General features: G+C 38.2%; 1 protein-coding gene across 1 annotated transcript; it reads right to left on the bottom strand.

The window, feature by feature from the left end:
* Positions 1-392: 392 nt before the first annotated feature.
* iqch (IQ motif containing H) lies at positions 393-27,085 on the bottom strand. Its single transcript, XM_042496554.1, has 21 exons — positions 27,035-27,085; positions 25,413-25,535; positions 25,211-25,305; positions 25,006-25,081; positions 24,658-24,777; positions 22,134-22,230; positions 21,755-21,835; positions 21,309-21,496; positions 20,630-21,175; positions 18,008-18,074; positions 16,913-16,996; positions 16,643-16,827; positions 15,414-15,686; positions 14,319-14,507; positions 9,625-9,745; positions 8,606-8,892; positions 4,776-4,934; positions 2,930-3,052; positions 1,522-1,583; positions 942-1,050; positions 393-729 (listed from the first exon to the last, which is right to left on the bottom strand). The coding sequence occupies exons 1-21, from the start codon at positions 27,083-27,085 to the stop codon at positions 646-648; spliced, it is 3,120 nt and encodes a 1,039-aa protein (XP_042352488.1). The 3' UTR covers positions 393-645.

Genomic DNA, 27,085 nt, shown 5'->3' with positions numbered 1-27,085 from the left:
AATCAAGAAAACAATGTACACACGGACATAAAAAATAGCCAAATCAGGTTGTGTCCCCTCCTGTAGATGACGCGCAGAAGCCTTAAAAAATCCCACATACATCCTTGCTGCAAATATATATATATATATATATATTTGCAGTTTTGAAATTTGTGGCCAAATTGTAAATAGTTAATAATTATAAATAGCCAAGACAACACTGTGAAGTTAGCATATCCTTTTGTTAAATTTTAACAAAAAATACTGTATTTGTACCAACAATATATTATACTTGACAATGTACTCTTTGACAAAGAAAGAAATGTTGTCAACTTACAGAAGGAGTCCTTTGGCAATCAAATTACAGTCAGCATCAATCACCTTCTCATCAGTGATGTGTGGCTACAGGCTCAAGGAGGCAATGAATCAACGTGGAACATCTCACTAAACAATATACTCACTATTCTCAGACTCATCTGTACTGTATACATTTGGGCACTAAGTCAATATACTGTGCAGTGTAAACACACTACATATTTATTTTATTTCTAACTTGTTGTAGTTTACGCACATTTAATCTGTAGCCTTAATTAGACAATAAAGCTGGCAAAGATGTGATGACTTAACTCTGTGAGAGTAAGGCGTGTTTATTGGTGAAGCAGCTGTCTAAGCAGCAGGTTTATCCTCCACTGCTCGCATCTTGTTCTGAACAATCATCCGCAGCACAGCTTCTATGTCCTTGATCAGATCCTATAAAAAACAAAATATAAAAAAGTGAAATTACTACCCATTATTATTCCACATTAGAACAACATTTTATTTTTAAATGATATTACTGGTATTATAATATATTTGTAAAATTGCTTGGTTACATTTTCTTCAAGCTGACCAGAGCTTGACAAAAGATGCACGTTCCATCACGATATAGATGAGGAGGGATCGTTAAGTCATTACCACAGTACCTTAAAATTGGTTTCTGCCTGCATTTTAGGGGGCGATACTTCCTGATGAATGACTGACAGATTCTGAGCAAAGGTCACCAGAGCTCCCCGGAGATCCTCTGAGACGGTTCTGTTAATGACACCCCAAACAAACGAGTTCACTAATGTTCCCCATGTTACCAGCCGGGAAACAATCAGCTTGTTGATCTGATGGTGGTGGTTAAATGAAACTTTCAGCAGACAACAGCTTCAGTCTTTAGGGGGATGAGCACAGCTTGATTTAACTGTTACAGCACTGTGTAAGCTAAAGGATTTGAGTGATAAATATGTTAAATAACCCTCTGCTTAACAACTTCCAGAGTTTGCAACAACATTTACAAAGCCAGAGGTGGCATCTTAATCCTCTAAAAGAAATGTCTTTACCCTCAGTCTGAAGTCTCTCATCCACCTAATCCTCTGCTGTTTTTTCATGTGCATGTCTGTTTAAACAGAGAGGTATAAAACAGACCTAAATCTGCTTGGAATTATTTCTCCTGGTCATGTACCTGAAATGTCATTAGTACTGTATGTATATGAATTTTATGCAATAATAAATACTTACATCATTCCGATATTGCATCGTCTACTGTTGTCATAAACAGCAAAAACAGTTCCTTGTTTCCTCTGAAAATTAAGAGCCAAAAAGACAAAGTCAAAAGAAGAGTTTCATCATCACATAGTTTAGATTCAAAGTTTTCTCCACTAATTCAACATTACATTGCCAGACTCTTGATTTACAGTTTAACCAGCAGAACCAGAGATGGTCCTTTTATTCTCTCTCTCTCTCTCTACACACACAAACACACAAACACACACACACACACACACACACACACACACATATATATGTGTGTGAGCGTGTGTATGTGTATATATATATATATATATATATATATACTTCTTCATCAAAACATGGTGCCTACATTACCCACAATTCAACTTGACTGCCAACAGTTGAATACAATCTCCCAGAAATTTGTGAAATGGACATGACCTCTTAACAATGTATTATGTAGTGGTGGGCACAAAGTGTGTTAAAATTACAAGCTAAATACATGAAAACAATCCCAGAGCAAAATCTATTATGAGCAGATTTGTTTTGAAACTGTCATAGTTTGGTTAGGTTAAGGGAAAAGGAAAACATTTAGCTAAGTTTAGGAAAAGGTTATAGTTAAGATAACTAGTGACGTAAACTTATGTACTTTGTGTAACTACATTAAGTACCTATTTAAAGTCCTTTCTTGTAGTTGCATACAGTCTGTGAATTTGACTATGTTAAATTTGGTTTTCATATAGGACAAAAACAGCAGTCTCCTGGCTGAAAGTCCAAATTTGTTTGATCTATCCACCATTCCTCTCACCTGGCCCTTTTAGACTTAATTCATGTGTCTACCATAAAAAAAAGATCCACATTGACATAACTTATGTTCCACATGTAGTTATTTCAACCAAAACAATCTTTTACTAAATGTGTGTTTCTTGCCCTAAACTAACCATACTGCGACAGTTTCTGAATGAATCTGTGGCCGTGTGATAGACTTTGCACTATCTTCACAGCTTGTAACTTAATAACATTCCGTGTCAACCACCACATAATGCATTGTTACACTTTGTGTCCACTTCACATCCTGTGAGACTGGGCAGTTCGGTCAGAGATTCGACAGATGTGAGGGGTGAGATGAAGAGGTCTGGTGAGCTCACTTTTTTTTAACCCCACACCCTTCAGACTTTTTTCCATTTTCAAACTTGTAGTCTTCAGCCCCAACCAATGCTGATTCAACATAATGTGAGGCAACGTATCAGACTTTGTGCATCTTTTGTCAAATGCAAAATATTCCAAATGACCTGTAATCAAACTATGATGTGTAAAGTCTGTGGAGTTTCCCTTTAAATCGATCACATGCAAAGCTGTAAAAATGAACAAGATGTAAGAATGAGTTAAGGGAAACAGGGGAATTTTGAGTTTTTACCTTCATGTTAAATCCTAAACCATAATTCTTGCACATCATGAAGAACACATTATGGTACAGCATGGAAAGGTTAGAGTGAAACAACTGGCTCCCAATAACTGCATAACGTTTAACCACAGGAGGCTGTAAAAAAGAAGAAAACAAAGAAAGAGACATAGAATAAAGTGTGTGATTGTGGCATTAGTCTCTCTATAAATGATTTTATATTCTATTGTATTTGAAGTTTAAGTGTAATAGGTGGCAGTGTGCGTAAAATGGGTAGAATAGAGATGGCAAAACCTCAAACACATGTCCTTAGGGTCACTGTTGAGTTTGGGGAGTGTGTGTGATTAGTAAACATGATGAGTGTGGGGCACATGTGGTAAACTGTTGGGCCTTTCTTAATTAACTGCGGGGAGGAACAATTAATGTTTAGAAGACATGCCAAATACAAGATGAGCTTAATTGTATGATGCCAATCAAAGAAACCACAGTTTTGGGAGTGCAAGTGTTTTCATTCAATTTGGGACAAAAGCACAAAACCGAATGCACAAAAGGAGTACTCAACGCACAAAACATATCACCATAATAGAAAGCCTCGGAGCATGCGAGTGTCATAAGTAACACTAGAGCGGTTGATTACTTAAAAGTGGCAGGGCTCAAGAGGATAAAAATGTTCCTGGCTCTTAGGCGCCTTTGGGAGACAAAAAGAGCAGGCCTAAGCCCCTGTGAGCTTGAGAGATGGCCCATAACTCGATGTGATGGGTGTGTGTTTGTGGCTGTCAAACACACGACCCTCACACAACAATAAAAGTGTCCAACTGGGATTTAATTGTGTTTGTAATATGCAGGCCCCTAATGATGGCCACTGCTAAAGCCATTAACCACTGTGGTGGCTCAACTGCTGCACTGAAGCACCAGGCCACCGACTAAATGAATGTTTGATAAAATAATACAAGTCGCAGATTAACAAGCGTAAACTCAGGCATACCGCTAATAAAAGAACTCTATTGTTTAAGGCCTGGCACCAGGTTGATGAGGTGTTCAAGCATGCATACACATGCATAATGAAAATGGTATGAATTATTAATGTGTTGATTATTTAGGCTCATCTATCAAAATGATAATGAATTCAGCACCTAAACACCAATTGAGCTCAGTGCGTAATTACAGTATTTAGTTGTATTTAACAAAAATGAAGAGCAAAACATTGATCTATTTTTGTGATTACTGCAGGGGTGTAATAATATCTTCTAAAGTCTCTGCTTGCTTTTGAACTGGAGGTGTCTTTCTTGTTGAGGATCAAAATTTGGGACACTGCGAGGTATACAGCTTTACCCCTTTAAAACCTTGATCAACGTCAGTATTCTTGTGCTGCATTCAGACATCGTTTAGAAGCTGTTTAACCCTTTGAAACCAGAGCAAACTGGTTTCATTTATTTATTTATTTCAAAAGATGGGAGACAAGGCAGTGAGGAACTTGGCAAAATAAAAACATAAACAACAAAGGTTGACAACAAAAAGACCAAGATTTTTTTTAAAGGGGAAATTTTACAAAAAAAGGAAAAATGTCCAGAAAAATATATTAATAATTGGTAGAATTATATGTTTAACATTCTGTTACAGTATTTAATTTTTTTAGTAGTTAGGGATAATTTCTTGTTTGTTTTTTACCTTTCTTTTTTCTCTTATTTTCATGTTGTGATGAGTGAAGTTGCTCATTGCTTTCTCCCTATATTTTTTTAAGAAATCAAACCAATTTGCTCAGGTTTCAGAGGGTTAAATTTAGCATTTAAAACTGACCTCATGTTTAAGAAAAATGTAACATTAACAAAACTGTCCTTGTAAGTTAATATAAAAATTGTACTCTGGCTGCACTCTGGTGTTCGCAGCATTTCTCTGTGACTGGCGCTGGCACTTCTAAACAGCCGGTGCGGCAATTCAGCGTTCCTCCAGTCATCATCAGAAGCATCTGGGTCATGGCCAGCTGGTCACTGTATGTGAGGTCCAGATCAATAGCCCACACCTGCAAACAAGACATTGTGAACTCTGTGTCACAGCAGAAAGAAACAGACACTATAAACTTAAATTCCAAATTAATCACTTAAAAAATGGAACATCGAAGTATTTCACCCAGCAATCCTCAAAGAGAGAGGGGTCAGTACCTTTTAATCCTTACAGTGTTATCCATGTTGAGAGGCAGGAGAAAGGAAAACACGGTTGATGGTGTGTGCTGGACAGATTTAGGTAATTCAGTTGTACAATGACATGTGCACAAAGTAGATCCTTTCCTGCATATTTGGATTCAGTCTGCCTTGGGCCAGTTTGTTTGGTGCAGGTCTGATGAGAGGCTAAGTTCAGATATATATAGTAAATGGCATCATTATAAGTATATTAAGGGGTCAGGTATGGTCATAGCCTTCTGCTTAAACAGGGCTAATTTTCCCAATAATAACCTAATAGCTATGCCCTCTCTTCAAAAGTGGCAAATAAATCACCGGTGAAGGAGTTGTTAATAACTAAGTGGCAGTCGGCTGCCTCCTTTTGCTGTTCCTATTTGTCAAAGTAAACGCTCCTGCCACTGAATGCAAATCGCTGCCTGTCTGAACCCTGCAGTCTCTGCAACCTGAGCACTTTATCTCCACTAACACATGGAAATCCCAACTTATACAGTACTTAGAGGCCACATTTATTTATTTATTAGTAATTTCAAATATATTGTGAAACATACTGTACATCATAGTATAGGGCTGCAACCTACAACCAATTTTGTTATCGATTAATCTTTTTTTAATGAAAAGTAAAAAAAAATAGTGAAAAATGTTTAACGCATTTTGCAAGGTGACATCTTCAAATGCTTTGTTTTGTTAAAAAAAACAAAACAGTTTTTGAAAACTAAATCAAAATGATTAATTAATTATCATAATTGTTGCTAACTTAATTATCATAATTGTTGCCAACTTGTTGTTGTTTTTTTTTTGTTAATTAAATAATTGATATAAGGAAATATTTAATATAATTGACATAAGTTCAGATCAACTGGTACAAAAGGATATACTGTATGTATTTTAAATGGAATGTACAATAAAAAATATATTTCACAAACACCCAAAATAATAAATATTTGATCTAAATATTTTAGTGACAAAATGTTTTGAATTATTTAAGGCAACATTAACTACTGTTGGTAATCTGAAACAGTTTTATGATTAGGTCTCTCATAATTACTTATTGAGGTTAGCAAAAAAACCTCATGTCTACATATCATATTATATTGCCCTTGTGTTTAATGTAGGAATATCACCAACAATTCAGCCAACATGCTGCCAAAATGAAGAGCAGGGTTTTCCGACTATTATAAGACTTGGATGCAGCATCTAAGTGTTTATTTTCCACTGTACCTAAGATAAATGAACAGAAAAAAACTATGCTGAGATGAGTTTTACTATCATTTCTGGTCAAATTCCAAGTTCATCTCTCTTTGAAAAAGTGTACTTCCATTATTATGATGTTATTTTATCATTATATCAGTTGTATGAAATGGTCTAAAATGACAATAATGTCATTTATCACAATTATTTCCTAGACAATATCGTCCAACAAAAGTATTTATCATGACAAGCCTATTCCTAATTATCTAATGGTAATGTGTATTATAATATGAAGCAAATATTGGAATTTCAACATTTTAATTTTAATTAAGGTTTCAGTTAAAGCGTCATGCAGGCTGCATGAGAAAGACATAAAAGAGAATCTATATGCATAAAGTGACAGAAACAATACTCATCAGGACAAAAAAACTGCAAGCTGTGTACATTCATGTTCAGCAGAAGTTCAGCAGTACGTTCTGCACTCTGCCACCTTCACTGTCAGAGGCGCAGGAGCTACTGCTGGGTAGATCTCGAGGCATCAGGTTGATACCTGAGCCCGAGTGATGGACACACTCCACCGCACTATTCACTCGGCTCACTAAAAATCATACTCCAATGTCTCATTGTCGCTTTTAACAAAGCTGTGGGAAATGCAAGCCTGGATTGTACCTGTTTTCTATTGCCTTGCATTTTCATTAAAAACCCTGATGCTGCAGCTGGGGCCCCACTGTTCCACAATGTGGGGAAAGACTGCAAGGGCAAACATATGTGACCCACTTCTTCCCATCAAATAAAGTAGGCAGCTTTTAGCAACAGGTTTGAATCTAAATTGATGTTTAAATCCAGACAGGTTTGCCCATGTGACTCTCCTCTGTCTGAGCTGTGTGTGTGGGGGGAGATGGTTAAGAATCTGTCTTTAATGCTCCTGCCTCTATTGAAGCGCAGGCTGTTTATAGTCTGCTCTTAATTATGCTGTCAGTGAATCCCATTCAATTTTGGGTCAACATTGAAACTGAAAATTAATTTTAAGGCTCTCATTATATTATTCTGAGCAGTGAAAGAAAAGGACAGCTTAAGTCGCTATGATACATTTAAAAAATAGCATATTTCTGATTGGAGTGTCACCAAAATTACAATTTAGTGACAAGATTAAATCCTGAAATGTAAGAAATAGTCAGATTATTTTTTTTAACCTTGAAGTGAATACAATGTGGTGAAATACACAGTCCATGTTAGGATTTTTGATGAAAAATATTTCAGATTTTTCAACTCTTAAAGCAATCCAAGAATACTGAAACACTAAAATAAGAATTCCCTCAAATACAAAACATTTGAAGTTTTAAAATACTGCATTGTCTGAATACTGCTGTGCTCACACTGTGTGTTAGCATCTCATCCATAAGAGACCACCCTCTAGTGGAAAGCAAGCCCTTAACTGGTGTCTACCCCAGTTCTATTTTTTTTTACACTAAGAATACATTATGAAGGCAAACATACAAAAAGATTCAACAGTGAAAACAAAAAAGAAGACATTTATTGAAATGTCCCAAATAAGATCAAGATGTATTGATATCTAAAGGATTTTTAATGAAAGAAAAAAAAAACATTCAGTGTCCTTTTTCATGCCCTTTAGTAAAACTGTAAAGTAGCTCTTGTGCTTTCTCCACCGTTTTGCAGCTTTTCTCTTTTATAGACCGTATTATAAACAAAGCATTTCATTTTACAGCTCTGGATCAATAAGCAGTCAATGTAGCCACATGTTAGGAGCAGAGGTTAAACCATCATAAACCAGCCCATTTCCAATATCATAAATCATCAGGGTTTCAGCAAAACTAAATCCTGACAAATGAGATAAGGCTTCGATGGTGCCTGGCTATAATAACCAGACAAATTTCAGCAGAGTGCTGCAGGTAAGCAGCTCGGGGTTAAACACTGACAGGGCATCCCTGTGAAGCTGCCAAATCACTTTAGAATGACCTATTGTCTGAAAGATAGGTGCCTCTGAATTTCTCGGCAGTGTGAGGTTAAAGGGCAAGCCTTAAATGGTGGAATCAGTGTATCGACACAATAAGACCTGACAGTTTATTAGATGGCCTTGTGACACATTTGGTCCCTGTGCCCACTGTTTGCCTTGTGTGTTTTCCAAATCCCAGGGGAGCAGTAAGGGAGACACCTATCTGCTCATATGGATCCCTGATCCAGCCTAAAAATTGATTTCTTTCACCAATATGGTGAAATAGAGAGCTTTGACACCAGATGCTGCAACAGACCATATTTATGGTGCTAGCATGAGCTAATGCTGTCTCTCGCCCTGCCTATGTCTCACCTTTTGCTCCATGGTGTTGAGGTTCAGAAAGGTTGCCAGGTCCACAGAGACATATCCCATGATATGGCGCTCCAGACAGGCCTGCCCCACACGCATGCAGATGGATTGCAAGGTCTCTGGGTGCACAGAGGTCTGAGGAACAGTGGAGCATATAGCTTCCAGTTGGTAGGAGCCGTGAAGCTGGTCTCCACAGGACAGCATGGTCACCTCACCCCCAGGCTCCAGCAGCAGGTCTACAGTCAGACAGGTGACACTGTCTGAAGGGGGGTAGGCCTCAACAACACCACCTGGACACAGTGAGAAAAGAGGAATGACAAAACAAAAAGTTCCCAGTTTTTTTAACATGCACACAAATAACTAATACAACAATATAACACATAAAGTCAGCTTCTTCAACCTGCCAAAAAGTGATCACAGCTCCTACCTTGTCACTTGAAAAGTTGTTTCTGCCTCAGAATGACTTGATTTTATTCATAGTGATTATATTTGACAGACTATATCCCACCCAGCCCCCTTTTTATCTGTTTAAATACCTTCAAAGGACCAAAACAATACATAAAATACACCTTTTCACCTGCCAAAAAGTGATTGCAGCTCCTATCTTGTCACTGAAAGGCCATTTCTGCCTCAGAATAGCCCAACCAGTCTGCTTTACCTGTTTAAATGCCTTTAAAGTGTCAATACAACATATAAAATGCACTGTTTTGTGAAGTGTTAAATAATCACACTTAAACCACTCTGAACACAAAATGTGTTTTTTAAATTTTATTTTAATTAAAATGTGCATTGAGGAATTTGCGTGCGTTTAATAAAAAACCCCACATCCTCATCACCTTTTGGGCTCTGTAGAAGCTCTCCTTGCAACTGTTTAACAACCAACAAGAGTACAAACTATTAAACATGTCATGTCACATAGGCAACATCTGCGATCTAGGAAGGACATAAGAAATGACTGCGTATTTCAAAATGGCTGTATTTGCAGGTGAATGGCATTCAGTGGCTGACAATAGGTATCTGACCTTGCCTGAGGAAGATCTTCAGGAAACAGGCCCAGTTGGGATAGCAGGAGGGTTTAGCAAGCCGGGCAAAACGGGCGAGCCACTCTGGGACTTCATCTAAATATCTAAGCAGCACAGACTCCTGCAGAAAGAAGGTGCATACATTAGGGATCCGCTAAAAATGAGTTGGTGACAGATCTGACATCATGCATGTTTGTTCATTTAAATACAAGTCAATAACAAGCCCTGGCTACTTTATTCTGTCCCATTGTCAAAGCTTTCTAGGTGTTGACTACATTATTGGAAATGCCCTTGTGTTATCCGGATGACTCCAGTGACTGCTTGTTATCCTTGAGACCTTTGGTGGCTGCTTCAATTTCTGCGCGAGTGTCTGATGGATACTGCAGGAGGGTCTATCTGTGAGTGACAGCCTATTATCAGAGGGCCTCAGGAGTCTAATGGCTTTAACTCACAGCCACAGAGACAGCACCTGCCCTCAATAACAACTCTCTCCGCTGGGCAGCTGATGAATGCCTAAGCTAACCCCATCTATCTGGGGATCAATCAGGGCTTGACTGGGATCGATATCACTCTTGTTTCTGTAACTAGGAAATGCCATAATGGTTTCACCACTTAATTACGCTGTTAATTTCTAACTTTTGTTTTAGGTGTCTCTTGAACAGTTTGGCAACTCAAGTACACTGGTTCCTCTAAAAAAATGCTGTAATATAGTCAAAGTAACAACAATAACTCTACTTTAGCAGTCATTTTATACCATTTGCATTGTTTACTGAAGCTACAATTGACTGTTGACTATATGAAAACTCCAAGTGCTAAGTTTAAATACAGGATTCTGTAAGTAATAATGCCTGTGTATGACCATTAGATATGAATTTAATTTGGTCATACACAATAAAATATCTGAAACCTGTCTGAAAAATGAGTAAATTCTGAATGGGAATAACATCTTTTGTTCTTTTATCGTTCTATCTAGAGCGTTGCTTTGTTGTGAGTACATGCTGTCTGGCTTCACTGGAGACAGGACTGGAAATTATGCTTTTGATATTCCAGTCATGTAGCAGCCATCATCATATTCAAGTACTGTAAGAGGCGAGGTCAAATGCTACACAGTGATTCCCCCTATACAAACCATAAAGCACACAATGGTGCGGCAAAAAGTGTAAGGGAACGGTTGTCATTTTCAACGGAAGAGCAAGCTCACCCCAGGACTTTGCCTATGCAGTTCAGAGAAACAGCAGGACAGGGAGAGAAGAAAGAGAGGTATTTTGCCATAAATTATTTGGACTTAAACTGCGTACAGTACCCTGTGATAGGATTCAGGCTTTGCTTGGTGTCCACATAAAGCAGAGCAATCTGGTCATAAATAAAATAGATGCTGCCTTGCCTCTTTGATTGCCATTTCATCTCTCCATTACATAGTGAAACAACTGAGACACATCAAGTCTTGCAAATATTGGGATATAATCCGACCAGTCATACATTTTGTATGAATAGACATTTTCTGGAGCACCAAAGCCTCAGCATTAATCTACAACTGCCCACGAGTCATTTTATGTATTTTTTACAAATATAAATGAAACATTAAGTTCTCTTTATCCCTGGTTCTATTTAACATATTAGTACAAGAGCAACAACATTTTCTCTGCTTAAGGATGGCACAAAAAGCCATGTCACCCTCTCTAAAATCAAACACATTTTTATCAGATATGGAGCACAGAAAATATTTCAGCATCTTGTTAAGGTGAATTCAGGTGAATTATTTTAAGGCAGAACATTATATATTTAAACTCCTCCATGCAAACACAGACTGCACAATATTTAGACAGAAAACATCTGTACAAAAAGTCCCCGCACCTCTTCTGTGGTAGTGATTATCAAATGACCCATTTCGTCGACAAACTTAACCTAAATAAGGTGTTGCTCAAGATCTGTTTGTACACAGCGTGACAAAAAGAAATACTCCATCTGTTGACGCTATTAGGTGTAATTTTTACCCTCTTGTGCCTAATGATCCATATGCAAGCTGTGTGAGCGCTTAAGTGTGTGTGTGTGGCCCCCTTCAGGCATTGCATGGGTGCAGATCTACATGTCTTTAACCTCTCTCTGTGTAAATGCTAAAAGAGGCCCGAGGGCTTACTGCAGGCTGAAACATTGTGCTGGAGGCTGTGGGCCTCACAGTATTCAGAGAAACGCGCCCATCTCCGAGACCCCTGTGCAAGCGCCTTTAGTGTGAATGCGATCCCTCCTCCTTCTTGTTGTTGTACCCTTTTAGGCTCTCTTTTACATCGCCAGAAGGGATCTGATTGTTGGTATTATTCTAAAAGACCACATGGTATTCTTGTGAGTCAGGCCTCTTCACGCTGAGCCCTACAGAACAAGCAATAATTACAAAAATATGCACACAGTCTGTGTAGACTGAGGCCAAGTATACTCTCTAATGCTGTCTTTACTTTTACAGTGATTATAAAGAGTGTGAGACATTCCACTGAATTGTGAAACATCTTTGTATAATATACGCTTCAATCATCAACATACTTGATGTTTTTTTGGTAAACAATGATAGTGGTGTTATTCTTTGTAATCATGAATAAATATTTAAAATGCTCCATTTGATAATTTGTGTTTCGTTAATAATTAAATTGCAACTATTTTCATAAACATCGCTTTAAACATCTACTGCTTAAATGCTTGCAAATATTCAGTATCTATCCCATTCTCTAGCTGTCATCGCCGTTGCAATTAGTTCTATTTCTTTTTCTTTTCATTTCTTTTCAGCAAAGTGCTACGTTAATGAATGTTATATCTCAAAATATACTGCCATGTTTAAACATCCATCTGCAGTTTCTGCTGTGAGAAGAGGATAGCACTCATATAAAATATTCATATTTTTCTGTCTAATCAACAGCATATAGAGCCAAATTGCTATCTTCAATATACACAAGTACAGCAGCAGAAGGACGATGTAGTACATTTAAGGAGCTCATACATTTTAGGGGAAAACAATGTCAGAGTAAAAAAAGCATGCAATGAGGAGCACAGGATGTGGGCTTTGCTTTGATTAAAAGAGCAAGGTGTAGAATAAAGGCCAGTTAAAGTGTTGTGTCCATATGGCCCAGAAGCCCCGAGGCTGTCAGCCTACACTGGGGGCCTCGGCACTCTTCCCTCTCCATGGGACCCCAGCTGGTGAAACAAACCCCATTTACTTTCCTGTGCTGCCGCAGCCACCATTATGGACCTTGGCTGTGGCTCAGCCACTCTCTGCCATAATTAACAGCACCAATGCCACAACAATTACAGCCCCGCACTGCACATACACTATGAATCAAAGAAGGAGCTAATAGGAACAAAACAGAGTGAGCCATAAGAAGCTCGAGATGACTGCTGTTCTTTCGAATGGAATAAAAAGTAAAATCGTTGTGCTCCAAGCCCACAATCATTAGCCTGTAATTAGTTTACACAAAGCTCCCAGTTAAATGGCAAAATACGGTAATTAACACATGACAGAAAATCAAAGGCTACTTTGTAAGCATATGAGAAATAAGAGCCAGGGGCTCAGAAGCTGTGTACAGATTGCATCTGTGCTAACTGAATGGTTTACCAATGATTAAATGCATTTTATTTGCTTTGAATAGGGCTGAGATTAAAGCTGAATTTATATTTTGATGAGAACACAGATGTTGATATTCCATCGAATAATCACATTGTCACACTTTAACCACTACACACAGTATTTGTGCTAAAATGTTGCAAATGGCTCAGACCATCCAGGGATTGCTATGGACAGTCAGAAAGCTCAATGACTGAGCAGCAGATCAAACATCAACATCAGCTCAAATTAAGGATTTAAGTATTTAGTGTAATTTTTACTTCAAAATACTGTCAAGGCATTTGTAATACTAATTGAATCAGCTGTAAATCTGTGTGACATTAATCTGTACTATAGTTTTATTATAAATATATACAAAAATAAGAAAAAAAGAAATGCTCTTTTGATCAGAATGTCTGTTGTGTGATTTAATTGCCAGGTGAGTAAGGGCATTACTACCATCAGACAGGCTTTTGTTCTTCCCAACACGCCAACACTAGTTGATGTGTGTGCCTCAGAGAATGGATAATGGCAGTGTGTATAAACAGATATTTTATCTATTGATTTAACGTTCCGTGGTTCTGGGGACAATCCTCAAAATACTGTACTACAGGGACCAGCCCCGTGACTGTTACGTTCAGCTAAATGATGGCAACTCTCTGACCCCACTGTGACCTCTTGATCATTTAATGACAGAAGTGAATCCCCTTTTTTACGCTGTTTTGTCTCAACAACTAGCACAATTTCCTTTTTAATATCTAGCTGTTACTGTAATGTTATTTGTTAAGTATCTAGTTGTTACCATGTTAACTTTAAATGGCCAATCCCTCATTGGTATGTGTGTAATAATAATAGCAATAAACTTTATTTGTATTGCACTTTTCTAAAACCAGTGCTTTGGAGGGAGCCATAAAAGCAAGACATAATAGTAAAAAACATCAATTTAGGGAGAAGTAATAAGGGAAATAAATAAAAAGAATAAAAACACAAACCAAAACCCAAGCAAATTCAATAAAGCACTGCATAAAAGTAAGTATATGAAATGTCCTTTAAGAACTGGTCCTATAGTTTATGACAGGGGTGAGAATGACGTCATCCTCTGAATTACCTGAATCCATTCTGTGTTCCACAACTCAGGACCATGACGATGGCATTTCTGCAGGGCCCAGTTATAGCAGCTTAGATGGCATACATCACAGTGCGCTGTGCCGCGGCTGCCATGCTCAGAGTCCATCTTGAAGAGCCAACGTTGCACATGAATGTTTCGGGTCATGAGCTCAGCTAGTGTTTCATGCAGCTAAACCGAAAAACAGACATGTGAATTACAAACTGATAAATTACAAATAAAACTGAAAATGTATTATGTGTTATCAGGGCCTGATAAAATACCTCCTGCTCTAATGGAGTATGCGTTTGTGTTTTTAACCTATAAACACTTAGATTGATCAGTTTTCTTGTGCTGTATTTAGATACCTTTCAGTATTTAAGTACTTAAAAGTATTTAAAACTTTGATGTCCAAGCAAATTGGTTTGATTTCTTTTTTTAAAAATGGGGAAAAGGGCAATGAGTAACTTGGGAAGAGGAGTCCTGCAAATTGCAAGACATTAGTAGATTTAAGGAAGTATTTTGAAAAGAAAATTAGGAAACATTTTCCACAGAACTATATTTCTAATTATCATAGTAAAATATTTCAATTTTTTTTACAGAATAATAATATTTTGAAGTTTTTTGTGGGGTCATTTCCTTTTTAAAAAAAAACTTTCCCCTTTTTTGTTTTTCTGTGCTAATATTCAGGTTATTTTCTTCTTTTTGGTAATTTCTTGCTTATTTCTTCTGCTTACTTCTACTTCCTCTTAATTTGCTAATTATTTTATTATTAAATGTATTTATTTGCACCATTATAAACAATTACAGGAAACAGGTCAAAAAGAATACAGACAAACAGGTTAGAAACCCCAATAGCTTATAGAAATACCTCACTGAAGGTAATACAGTAAATTACAAATAATACAATAAATTACTTTGCTGAAAGCAATAAATGGGGTCCACAATAAATGACAAGAAGATCAGGAGAAATGAGTGTGAGTGTGTGTGCTCGTGTATGTGTGAGTGTGTATGTACATGCACGTACGAGTGCCCTCTTCCAATGTTTTAAAAGAAATCAAGCCAATTTTCTTAGGTTTCAAAGGGTTAATCTCTGACCTGGTTTAGCGAATAGATGTCTCCTTGACCAGGCGGCACATCAACCCCTGCCCCGGCAAAGATCCTCCTCCCTCCAGACTTGGTGTTGTAGAGCTGTGCAGTAGCTGGTTCTGGAGCCAGGATTGGCACTCCTAGCTCATCAGCCACTGCCAGGTCATCCATATGCACCACTCCGCCCACAATATAGGCCTGCTTCCCCTGGATCAGGTTCCTGATGCGCTTCAGGGTGTGTGGACTGTACTTTAGCAGCGTGGACAGGCACATGTTACGGGTCTAGAAGAGAAGTTGGGGGGAAAAAAAAAGATTTCTGCTGAAGCTAAGAGATCTGTGTGTGTCTTCCAAGGGTTGTTTCTTGACCTGATTTATCACTGTGTACACACAACAGATCTATTATTGTAATAGCCAGCAGGGCTTTAACCTCTCCTGTATTCCAGCAGGTTGAATTGATAAAAGCTGCCTGTGGGAGTCCTCCCCTATCCTTCACATCTTTAATGTGTGCTAGCAATGAGCTCCTTGGGAATATAACTAATTACTTCACATCTGTATTTATTTGATCCACATGGAATTATCCCTTCTGTCACTGGCAGAATGCGCTGCCAGCCATGGGTAGCAGTGATTCATCTCAGCAACACGTCTGGCACAGTTTAACAACAAAACAGCGGGAAAATCAATAGAAAGAAATGAAGAAGACCATGTCACGTTGCACATTCAATCTAGCGCAAAAGGATGTAAGATAGATAGAACGGCTGCATGTAAAAACAACAATAACAACACCTTCATTTTATTGTATTGAGGTAATCTAAACAATTCGGAATGCTTGAAAATGCCGCAGTTAGACGGAATAAACCGTTAATAAAACCAACTAATATGGAATTTAATTATTTACTGAACACCAGCAAGAGACTACTGCGTGTATTTTAATTAAGTATAACTTAACACAGCTCTAGTGTGTTTACTTTGACATAAACACACCATGTTTAATTTCAAAAGTAGTAAAAGGGGGTGGAAAAATATTAAACAGTGTAACTCTCACAAGACAACTGCACATAACAATCTCCTGTAGTACCCTCTAGAGGAGAATTCACAAACTACAGATGCTTGGAGCATCTCTGCAGTACAATACAATCGATTACTCCACAGTAAACTCTACGATGCTGCTGAAAAATTAAATGCATTCAATCAGTTAGTTCACATTTGCGTGCAAAAAATGGGAATGTGATTGACCTTACCGGGAAATAATCTACAGCTTCAGGTGTGAGGATGATAAAGCGTCTGACGGAGAAAGACGAGGCCTGAGTGGTCCCATAATCCTCCTCGCCTGTGGCTCCATCACACTTCAGGAGGCTGGTGTAATAGTGCAAGATGTCGTCCCCCAGATGCCTCGGACATACATAGATCACCTCCACATTTTCATCTTAAAATATACAAAGACAAAGCGATGTTGACATTAAAGCGTACAAAAAAATGAATGTGTGTTTATGGCTGTGTAAAGCTCCTACCTCTGATAGCACACAGTCTGCCTATTTGGCTGTTCTGTAGGACATCAAATCCCCTTAAACTGATTCGCTGGCTCTGAGAGTATCCTGTCAGAACAAGGTCACAAGACTTTTAAAGAGAGATTCATATCATCTCTAATTGGCTTTATTAAAAATCTGCAGCTCTGTACAACTACCCTCAGATGTGCACGCTGCTAGACTTGGGGGTTGGATAGTTCAGTCTAATCACACAGTAGCGCAATCTGATGATTAATTTAGCTTAATAACTAGCAGGTGCAGTGTCTGTCATGTGCTGGGAGTCCTGTTGCACCATGTCCAGCCACCGCTGAGCTCCATCCAGCGGTACCTCCAGGATTTTACTCTATGTCTGTCTGGATTTCTGCCTGAGAGAGAATCCTCAACTGAATCAAGGTAATTAAATGATTGGATTCATGCTAATTAACAACAATGGGGTTCAACTTTCTAATTATCCTTGCTCACACAGCACTCTCTGTAGCCACCCCAAGTGCAAATAAAGCATTCCATCTGCTAGTAATTAGGCTTAATAATTTTAGACAATCGCTCAATGATTTACAATGCACATGCCTGATTACAGTCTAAATGCGAGTGCCATAGTGAAATTAGAACAAGAACGGATCATAGCATGCACTCTATGTCGAGTGCAAAAACACAGCGGCTTTTTGTGCTTTTGTGCGTGCATGTGTGTGTGTGTGTGTGTGTGTGTGTGTGTGTGTGTGTGTGTGTGTTTTCGCAGCAATAAAATAAGACCTTTGTGCCAGTTGCAAATATTCAACATAATGGCTTTTCATTTGCTTAATCTGCAAATTAAATGGCGATTGAGACTAAATTGTTCAGTTCCCTGGCATGGGGACTGTCATCATCCTGTGAGTGCTTTCCTGCAGAGAGTCATTTGAACGAGACAGAGTGCCTCCACCAGGGCCACAGACTGGGGCAGCAGCAGAGTGGAGTGGTGAGACAGGGGATGACTGCTGCTAGATCAGATGTATGTGTGTGTGTGTGTGTGTGTGTGTGTGTGTGTGTGTGCGTGTGTGTGTGTGTGCATGTATGTGTGTGTGTGCAGCAGGCAGAGAAAGCTACCTAATGAAGGGATGTGGATAATGGTCCTCTTGGAGGACTGGATGCGTTTCCAGTTGGCTGCCAGATGCTGGGGATGGAGAAAAAGAGTGATCAGAGATGGGCCTGTTTGGACGCGTTGCATACACACATGCACGCAAACGTGCGCACGCGCACACACACACACACACACACACACACACACACACACACACACACACACACACAAATCATCACTGCATAGCTAAAACACATCAAGCCAATCTCTCTCTGGGCTAACAGAAGCAAACCAAGCATAAAATACCACCTTAATTAAATTAAGCGTTTACTTTAGAAACATCTTCTCACAATTAATTCAATCAGCAAGGTACATGATGCTACTGCCAGGGGAAGATTAGCAGGCTTAATTAACAGGGTATGAATGTTTAAAGAGTGAGAACATACATTTAGTGCATGTATACACAAACGGCGATGTTAAAACTAAATGAACTCGTAGGCACTAATTAATATTGTGTCAGCGCTCTAATGCGATGTTCAGTCCAGATGACAGCCCAGACATGACATCTATGCTGAATGGGGAAAAATCTACAGAACGTTAGGCATCTAGGAAAAATTTTGCTGTCATACATCTCTCTTAAAGAGTTAAATAGAAGCAGAGTTTTATTTCATGAGGTGAGGTTGGCAAGATTTGGCTATGACAGAAAAAAGTTAGAAATGTTGATCTTCATAGCTTAACAGTGCCTTAAGAAAATCTAAAATTTCTACAGTAAGGTTTAATGGCATTGAATAAAATATGTTTTTGATTGTTTTATGCTTTAGAAATACTCCATTCAAACCAATAGCTCCATGTGTCCCACTCAGCTACAAACTTGTATTGCTTGCTATGCAACTACACTCACAATAAATTTTAGCTGCAAGACAATCATTTTCCTTTTACAGTCTGTTTTCATTTTTAAACCTAACCATTAAATGGTTTGTGTGTATCTTGAGGCATAGAGTCATTTGACAGGCTGTGGGGGTAGGGGCATTAAGTGGGTGCACTTTGAAACGGGACATGGGTCAACTACTCAGGTCATGGGAGTTCATGCCAACATTCAAAATAAATAAATGTAAAAAACAAAAATATCAAAATTCCAAAAGTAAGCCTATGTAAACACAGTTGTTTTTTCTTGTGTATTACATTTTGGGTTTGTTGTTTGTTCAGAATTTTTTTAAAGGATAATTTTATATGTTCTTTATATGATCTGTAATCTGTGGGGTACAATGCCCAAATAAGGGTTTAAAATCAGCCATAATCACTCATGGATATTCTTATGTTTTGAGGCCCATTCGCTCCAGATAATCAATAATGTAAGGGAGTGAAACATTTTTATTCTTTATTCTTACTGTTTTCCTACAATTCATGACTAAGCTACTGTATTGATGGTGTAGGGGCACCACAGTGCAGATGATAATATATATAAAACTGGAATTAAATGTTTTGTTTCTAAATGTTAATAGAACATTGTTTAGTGTTTAAAGCATACTCTATGCATCATCAAGTAAACGAAACTACAGGTCACATTTTGAAAATAAATCATCATAATCATCATAATTCATCATGAATTTTAGCCTAGATAAATAGAAAAAAGTAGCAAATAACTAATTTTACAAAATATTTATATGAGCCTGCTTTTTAATGGCCAATATCACCACAGCACATTTTTATTTAATTTAAAATTTAAATAATCTCTATAAAATTGTATCAATTCACAGAATGTCATTATATATGTAGCTTCTGTTACATTCTTTACCATTGTTCTCTAGCACTCAAAAACATTGTTTCTCAATATGCTTTATTTTGTTATAAATGTGGCTGCAGTTTTATTTGATTCATCTATTCATCTGTCCCACTCTTTCTTTCTGTTGCTCCTCTCTGTTCATTGAACTCCTCTGTTTTAGGCTCACTTTTTTTTCTGTTGTTCTGCTCTGTTCAGTTGTCTCACTGCTCCCCTCTGCTGTTCTGTTTCTGTGGCTCTCAAGCCAGAGGTACTAAAGCATATTTTTGTTCAATTACATACCATGATGAATGTCCCTGCATTTTAGTGACATGGCTTTTCCCCATTGCTGTCCTTACTTTTACAATAATTTAGTCAGAGAGAGAAGTACACTCTTCTTGGCACCTCTAAGAGGATGTTGCTAAAACACAGATTTTGATTGGCCCTCTGTGAAACACTAACCTTTTTGACCCAATGGAATATAAAACTTTATAGCAAAAGCTGAAATGTAGAATCAATATTTTCATTCTAGCAAAAACACTGTCTTAAAACAATTAGTCTGTCTTTTTCTAGAGTCAGATGGTTATATTTAAATTTTATAAACATAAAGTAACATTCAGAATATGCAGATTATTTAATTCTGATGATAAATCATCACACCTCAGATGGAACTGTGCACATCTGTATTTAAGATCTGACCTATGTAATTTAATTTAGAAGTCATAAATAAAAGTCTGAGTCCAATTTTGAAAAATTGGGGGAAATGAGAAACAAAGGAAAGCTTTGAAAAGGTGAGAGAGCAATATTTAGAGGGAGAAAGAAAGAGAGAGAGAGAGAGAGAGAGAGAGAGAGAGAGAGAGAAGCACACATTGGATGTAAGCAGCATCACCTGGGCTCTGCTGCGGTAATTCTCCAGCTGTCTGAGACGCCGGGCCTGCAGGGCCTTCCTGACACGCCGCCTCTGAGCGAGCATCAGCCATGAGATAGCGATGATACCTGCCGCCCACTTGCGCCTGTAGTGGCCCAGGTAGGCAGTCCGGGCTAAGTAGCGCCTCCAGCAGGACTGAATGTGGATGGCAGCCGCCTCGATGCCTCCCTCTCCCTTGTAGCGCTGACCTGGGCATAAGATAAGACTCGATACCTCCTCCCAGTTTTCAAGCACTGAGAGGAGGTCCTTCACTGGAGGAGATTTCCTCCAACTGTTATCCCAACCATGGCTAAACTCCACTAGCCGTTCCCCGCTCACTTTGGCTAGAGGCACAGCAAAGTCCCTGAGTAGCTTTTCCAGAGCCCCCAGAACGTCCACCACACTGCTCCAGCACAAGCTAAAGCTCTGCTTGAAATGACAGAAATCTGTCTCCAGTGGGTTGATCCGTCCCTTTATGATGGCAAAGGGATATTTGCTGATGTTTTCTAGAACTTGCACAGGTAGATTCTACAGAACACAGAAACAAGAGGCAACAAACTAAGACTTTAATGATACATTTAAATTAATCAAATGAATGTCTATGATCACCTTCTCTTTTTGATTTGATTTAACATCTTTCTTAAAACTATAGTATTGTTACCTGGGGGCTTTTAAGTATAACATCATCAGTGGCTTGCATCATACCGCTGTGGTCCACTCTCTTGGAGGTTGTGGTGGGAGGTGGTGTCTTGGTGGTCCATAGCAGGGTGTATTCTCTGCCTATACTTTCCAGAGTGGATGCAGGTTCTGGTTCCCAAGTCAGCTGCTTGTGCCACCGGGACTTCAAACCTATAGGATGTAAAGTTACAAACAGACAGGCTCAATTGCACTCTAACAAGGATCAATCAGTGGCAAACAGTAATCTATATCAAACCAAGTGGCAGCTGTCCCTACAACAACAGTGGCACTACAGGCTTTATACTGAAAGACAATCAAAACAATGAGAGAAATGGCAAGAGAGCAAAATGGGATAAAGCCCTTGCAAGTTATTGGATTGCAACAGTGGCAGAACTTTTGTTAGTATCAATATTTCCAGGGGCAGCTGACCTGTCTTAGAAGAATCCTCTTTGGGGTGAAGAGTGGCAGCCTTAATCTGGATTGACTTAGGACACAGACCTGTATCTGGGACTAATGGAAATAGAAAATTAAAAAACAGTTTGATATAACATTGTGCCTGTTCATAAAAGTTTCAGACTAGGCAAGACTTTAAAAAATTCAAGACATTAAAATGGAAAAGTGAAACAAATCACAAATTAAATGAAATGACTAACAATGGAAATTATAGTGAGCAGTTTGCAATTGAATTCGAGGTAGTGGTATGATCAAAATGAAGCAAACACCAATTAACTCACACAATCCATGAGCATTTGTCTAGAATATAAGAGAGGTGAAGTGTTGGTGATGAGATGATGACATGTCTGTGTACCTGTCCCGCTGTCCTCTTCAGCCGGGCTATGACGGCTCTTCGCTTCAATGGCTGGAAGACTCGTCCCAGGGCCGGTGATTATTCTGTGATGTTTTGCCTGAAAGAATAGCTTTTGAATATCAGAGTTTGTACATGTGATATAAAACCCAAGCAATGCTACCAGATCCTGTACTTTCTGGTCAGACCCTATGAAGTTGTTGCCCACAGTCAAAGAAAGAAACTCAAAGACACTTTTTTTCAGCAATTAGATTGTCTTTCTTTTTCTGGAGAGATTTCTCCAAGTATCCAAGGTAACCAGCATTAATCAGACTTTTTCCAGCTTGGTGATTTAACAAAAAATAGAACTTTCTTGTAGAATAAGTATAAGGGAAAGGCCCAGGAAAGCGTACATGCTTACAAATAATAGATTTTCTGTCTTCATTACTCTCCTGTAACGCATCTAACCCTACATCAAATAATCACAGAGCAGCAGATTAAAAGTTTATCTTAATCCTTTGAAATGTGCAATGACCTCACTTTTCTAGTGCTGAGACCACATGCCTTTCACAAGTATTTAACGCAAATTGGTTTGACTTCTTTTGAAAACATGGAAAAAGGCAATAACTGACTTTACAAATTGTTAGGGATAAAAGTTAGGGAAAATGTCTCAAACTAAACTATATTTATGATTATCAAAATTATATATTTTAAATTATATAATTTCTTTATAAAAATATATTCTATATAATATTCTTTATAATTTAATTTATAATTTCCTTGTTTTGTTTTGTTTTTTTCCCCCAGTTTTTTAAAAAAAAAAATTTCTGTTTTTTGGCCAATTTTCAAGGGATTTTTTTACTATACTTTAGCAAATTTTAGGACCATTTCTCCTTAAGTTGCTCATTCGCAACTCTGTTCTGCCAAACATTATTAATACACACTTTTGTATCATATCAATAAAATAAAAGTAGATCTAATGGCCTAGTTTGATATAAGCAGATTCAAATGTGTCATTCGTCTTAAAACACAAAGTTTGTGATGCTGATCCTCCAGACTTGTCACCTAATGTCCTCTCCTTCGTTCTCTTCAGACCACTGAGCTCTCTGACAGACCACAGGTAGTAGCCAGGTGCTGGGAGAATCTCCCCTCAAAGGCACACATCTGTTTCAGATGGGGTAGGGAAAAGGTGGCACCTTTTTGTAAAATTGCTAAAATGCAAAAACTCATTTCCTGGCACGGGTGTGGAGTGGAGAAGAGCTGGCCTGAGTTGCAGGAGGAGGCAGCAGGCAGAGAGCCAGTGGTTAGCAGTTGGGGAAGCTACGGCTGTCTTATTGGCATGCTGGACCAGGTACCCACTTCTGTCCTGAGACAGCTGTAAACCAGTAGCCCATAGCACAGCAATCAGGCGCCTGTTTCTTTAGAAGAATGCTGATGTGCTGCAATCTGCTGCTTCCCGCTTTCTGCAGCCAGCGCTTCTATATCTCCTATATCAGAGTGACAGTCTTGGCCATTATTTCTCATGTCAGGTATAGATTACCAAAAACATATTGGAGAAGAAAGTGTGTAAAATATATCTAAAACTAATGCCGACCTTTGCAAAGATTCATTTGTTTGCTGTGACAAGTGCTGGCTGTCATCACCGAGCCAAGTGACCTTTATGTCACTGTCTCTCTGAGCATGAGACTTGAAGCATCTATTAATGCAGACCTCTAGCATCACTCTTTACTCCAGCATAAAGTGTCTGTTCTGGGGATTAAGGGAGTAGGTATCAGAGAGAGGAACAATGATATCCAATTCATCTTAGTTGGAGCAGAAACTCTTGTAATGCTTTCTAATCAAACCTTTCCCGAGGCATGTGTTGTATGTTACAATTAATATCAACAAAGACTCAGACACAGGAATCAATTTCTCATTGTGCAAAGCAAATAACTGGAGGACATAACATTATTCTGATTGTAGTTTATAATTATAGATGATTATAGTCTTTTTCAGCAGTATGTGTGATAAAAAAAAATCTGCTCCATAACTAAGAAAGCCAAAATACCAGATGTAGCCTGATTCTTGCAGCAAGTTAAAATTCTCTTCCATGTTCAGTTTCAAAAAGTCACAGTTGAATTATCTGTCACCCACTCCAAGATTGTTTTGTATTTTACTCATTCTGACTACAAACTACAGCACTCAATTATGGGAGATAAAAAAAACTATAACCTTGAGTCCACAAAGAGTCTGTAAGGCTCCAGGGCAGACCGGAGTCAAGTAGCATTTTCAGAGTGTTTACTTTGAAACTGCCTGGAGTGCACAGTACATCATATTAAGATACTGGCACAAAAGTCACATAAGCATACTTTTATCATTATTTCTTGCATCAATAAATTCTACAAAACTTACAGTGATTCAAGTGGCCCACAAAAACACACTGTATTTTAAGAACTTTGTCAAACCTCCCTGTAATGTGTCATTTCTATGGAAAACATGCATGGCATAAACATGAAATTTTCCCAATCTACAGTTTATATTTATCTACATTCATAGTCAGAGTACTTACTGCATTTGTGCTTCTCTTGTAGACATCTGGAAGCGATATCCCAAATTTTTGGTGCATCATGGCTCTGTTGTTTGGGTGAGCAGGATTATAAAGCAAACGCATGGTTAACGCTGACTTGTGCTGAATGAGACATGGAGGGAAAAAAAGACAAAAAATAATTAAGAATATCAAACATTTATATGTATGTATATATGTAGAGTCTCAAAGTGTTCTTCTGGTGTCTTATGTGCTGTTCTGTCACATGTATTATTTTTAAATTTCTTACTTGGGTACATATAGTTTATACTGCAGCTTGTATTATATTACTGAGTAAATTGTTTTTATTTCTGAACATAAAAAATAATGTACCTTTTCCCCTGGTGAAGCCTCTGGAAGGTCTTTCCTTTGTGGACGCACATCTGGGATGCTCTCCAGTGCAGGTTTCCTGTGTAATGTCCTCTATTTAGACTCATAATATCCATCACTAGAATGTGTGCAATTCTTAACATATTTTTTCCAACAATGATAAAAGAACTCATTTCATTGTGACAAATGTAAGCTTTTCCTTACTTACCATTTGGGAATCTGCTTCAGTTTTGGTAAATCTTCAATTACTGGAAGAACCACCAGCTGATTACTCACAGTTTTCAGGTAATCCTCTGCATGCTTCTGTTTACAATTAAACAGAAGTTTTCTGTTTAAAATTCAGTCACCTTTGCCTGATGTACATTAAGTGTTATCAATATCAATGCTTCTTCTGCAGGAAGAATCCTTACCCTGATGGTACTCTCTGTTTTGCCAATGGCAGTGTCCAAGGCTTGAATGTCCACTGTTTTTCCCATCTCATTGATAGTGATGTTCTGAAGATTAAATCTGAGTTGTCTCAAGTCCTCTTGAACCTGAAATATAAAGTTCTGTGATACAGATGCTGTGGAAAACTGGACAAAAACAACCAGTAACCCTGACCTTTTTAGTCCCCTTGTGGGCCTGGCCAAAGGTGTTTTCATCCTGTGCAGACAATAAGCACCCCTGCAAAGTGATGACTGAGAACAGCTAAAATAAATACAGATTTTTTAATTTTTGTATTTCTCCAAAAAAGATTGTTATAAGAAGCTCGTGACCAAATCCCGGAGTGAGGAGTGGGGAGACAGGGCATGATTGTAACACTTTTAGTCTCAGCACCTATGACTCGCTGAATTTTTTGTTTACAGCTCTAAAATTTTGGCTCAAGGTACCCTCATTTGTCAACTACATCACAGAAGTAATTATTTGATGTCGAATGCAAGGATTTCAGTTGTTACAACCTGGCCAACTACCGGGGTACGTTGTAACAATTAGAGTGAGGCATTAGAAATTACAAAAATACAGCAACAACAACAACAACAACAAAAGTGCATAAAAACACTAATACATACACTAATAATCAATTGCTACCAAGGACAAACTGGCTAACCTGTACCTGTCAGATGCTTAGTACCTAACATGGAGTGATTCAAAAATACAAGTCTGCTGCCTAAATCAAGTAACCAATCAAAAAATTCTTTTGCTTTGAAATGTAGACTTTTTGACTGCTGTGTTCGCCCACACACAGGGCAGCTGTGTTGATTCTCTTTCTCTACAGTTTTCCATTTATTTTATTTTGCAGCATCTTCTTAATGTCACATGGCAGATAGATTATTCTTTGGGGACAAACCTTACTGTCTCTTCCTGCCTCAAGCATATCCCTATCAGTTTTTTTCAACAACTCTCCTGACATGACGGGAAAAGGAGTAAGATAGATACAGAAAATGTGTGTAGTTGTCATTGGGGGTTAGATGAACCCCCCTCTCCCCCCTTTTTAAATGCTGTTACAACCACCCTTGCCTCTACCTGTAGCAACATGATGGTTTGAAATAATGAAAGATGAAATGCCTCACATTTACCCAGGAGACTACTCTTTCATCTAATACAAGTGACATGGTTGTAATTTCAACAGAATTAGTACTAATCAAAATATAGACTTGGTCTAAAAAATTACCTTCAGGTAAGGAAGGAAGGGAAACAACTCAAAGGTCACCCTTTCTTGGGGAAAATGGGGCTGTTACAACAATTCCCACTCTCCCCTATTGACAAAAAACAGAATTTAACTTGTAACCTAGCCTGCGGCTTGTTCTTACATAAGTAGCTAGGCTAATATAAATGTCTGTCTAAAAGTTTGAAAGAAAGGCTAACCGTTTATGAAACATTTAACTATTGTCTGCCCTGTGGTCATAATTTAACTTAGCTATTGTTAACTCGATCTACCTGTAAAAACTAGTTAGCCAACAATTAGCTAAAGAAAGGTAGATACTAGCATGCAGCAAGTATGCTCCAGTTAAGCTACTAACGTTAGTTAATTGTTTGCTAAGGCAGACATTACCTGAAATAAAACTTCTCCCAACTTATCTTCATTTTGAAGTATGTCAGACAT

The sequence above is a fragment of the Plectropomus leopardus genome, chromosome 11, assembly GCF_008729295.1.
Source record: "Plectropomus leopardus isolate mb chromosome 11, YSFRI_Pleo_2.0, whole genome shotgun sequence".
Taxonomy (NCBI): Eukaryota; Metazoa; Chordata; class Actinopteri; order Perciformes; family Serranidae; genus Plectropomus; species Plectropomus leopardus.
Note: the sequence above shows the minus strand (reverse complement) of the source record. Positions and strands in the feature narration are given on the sequence as shown.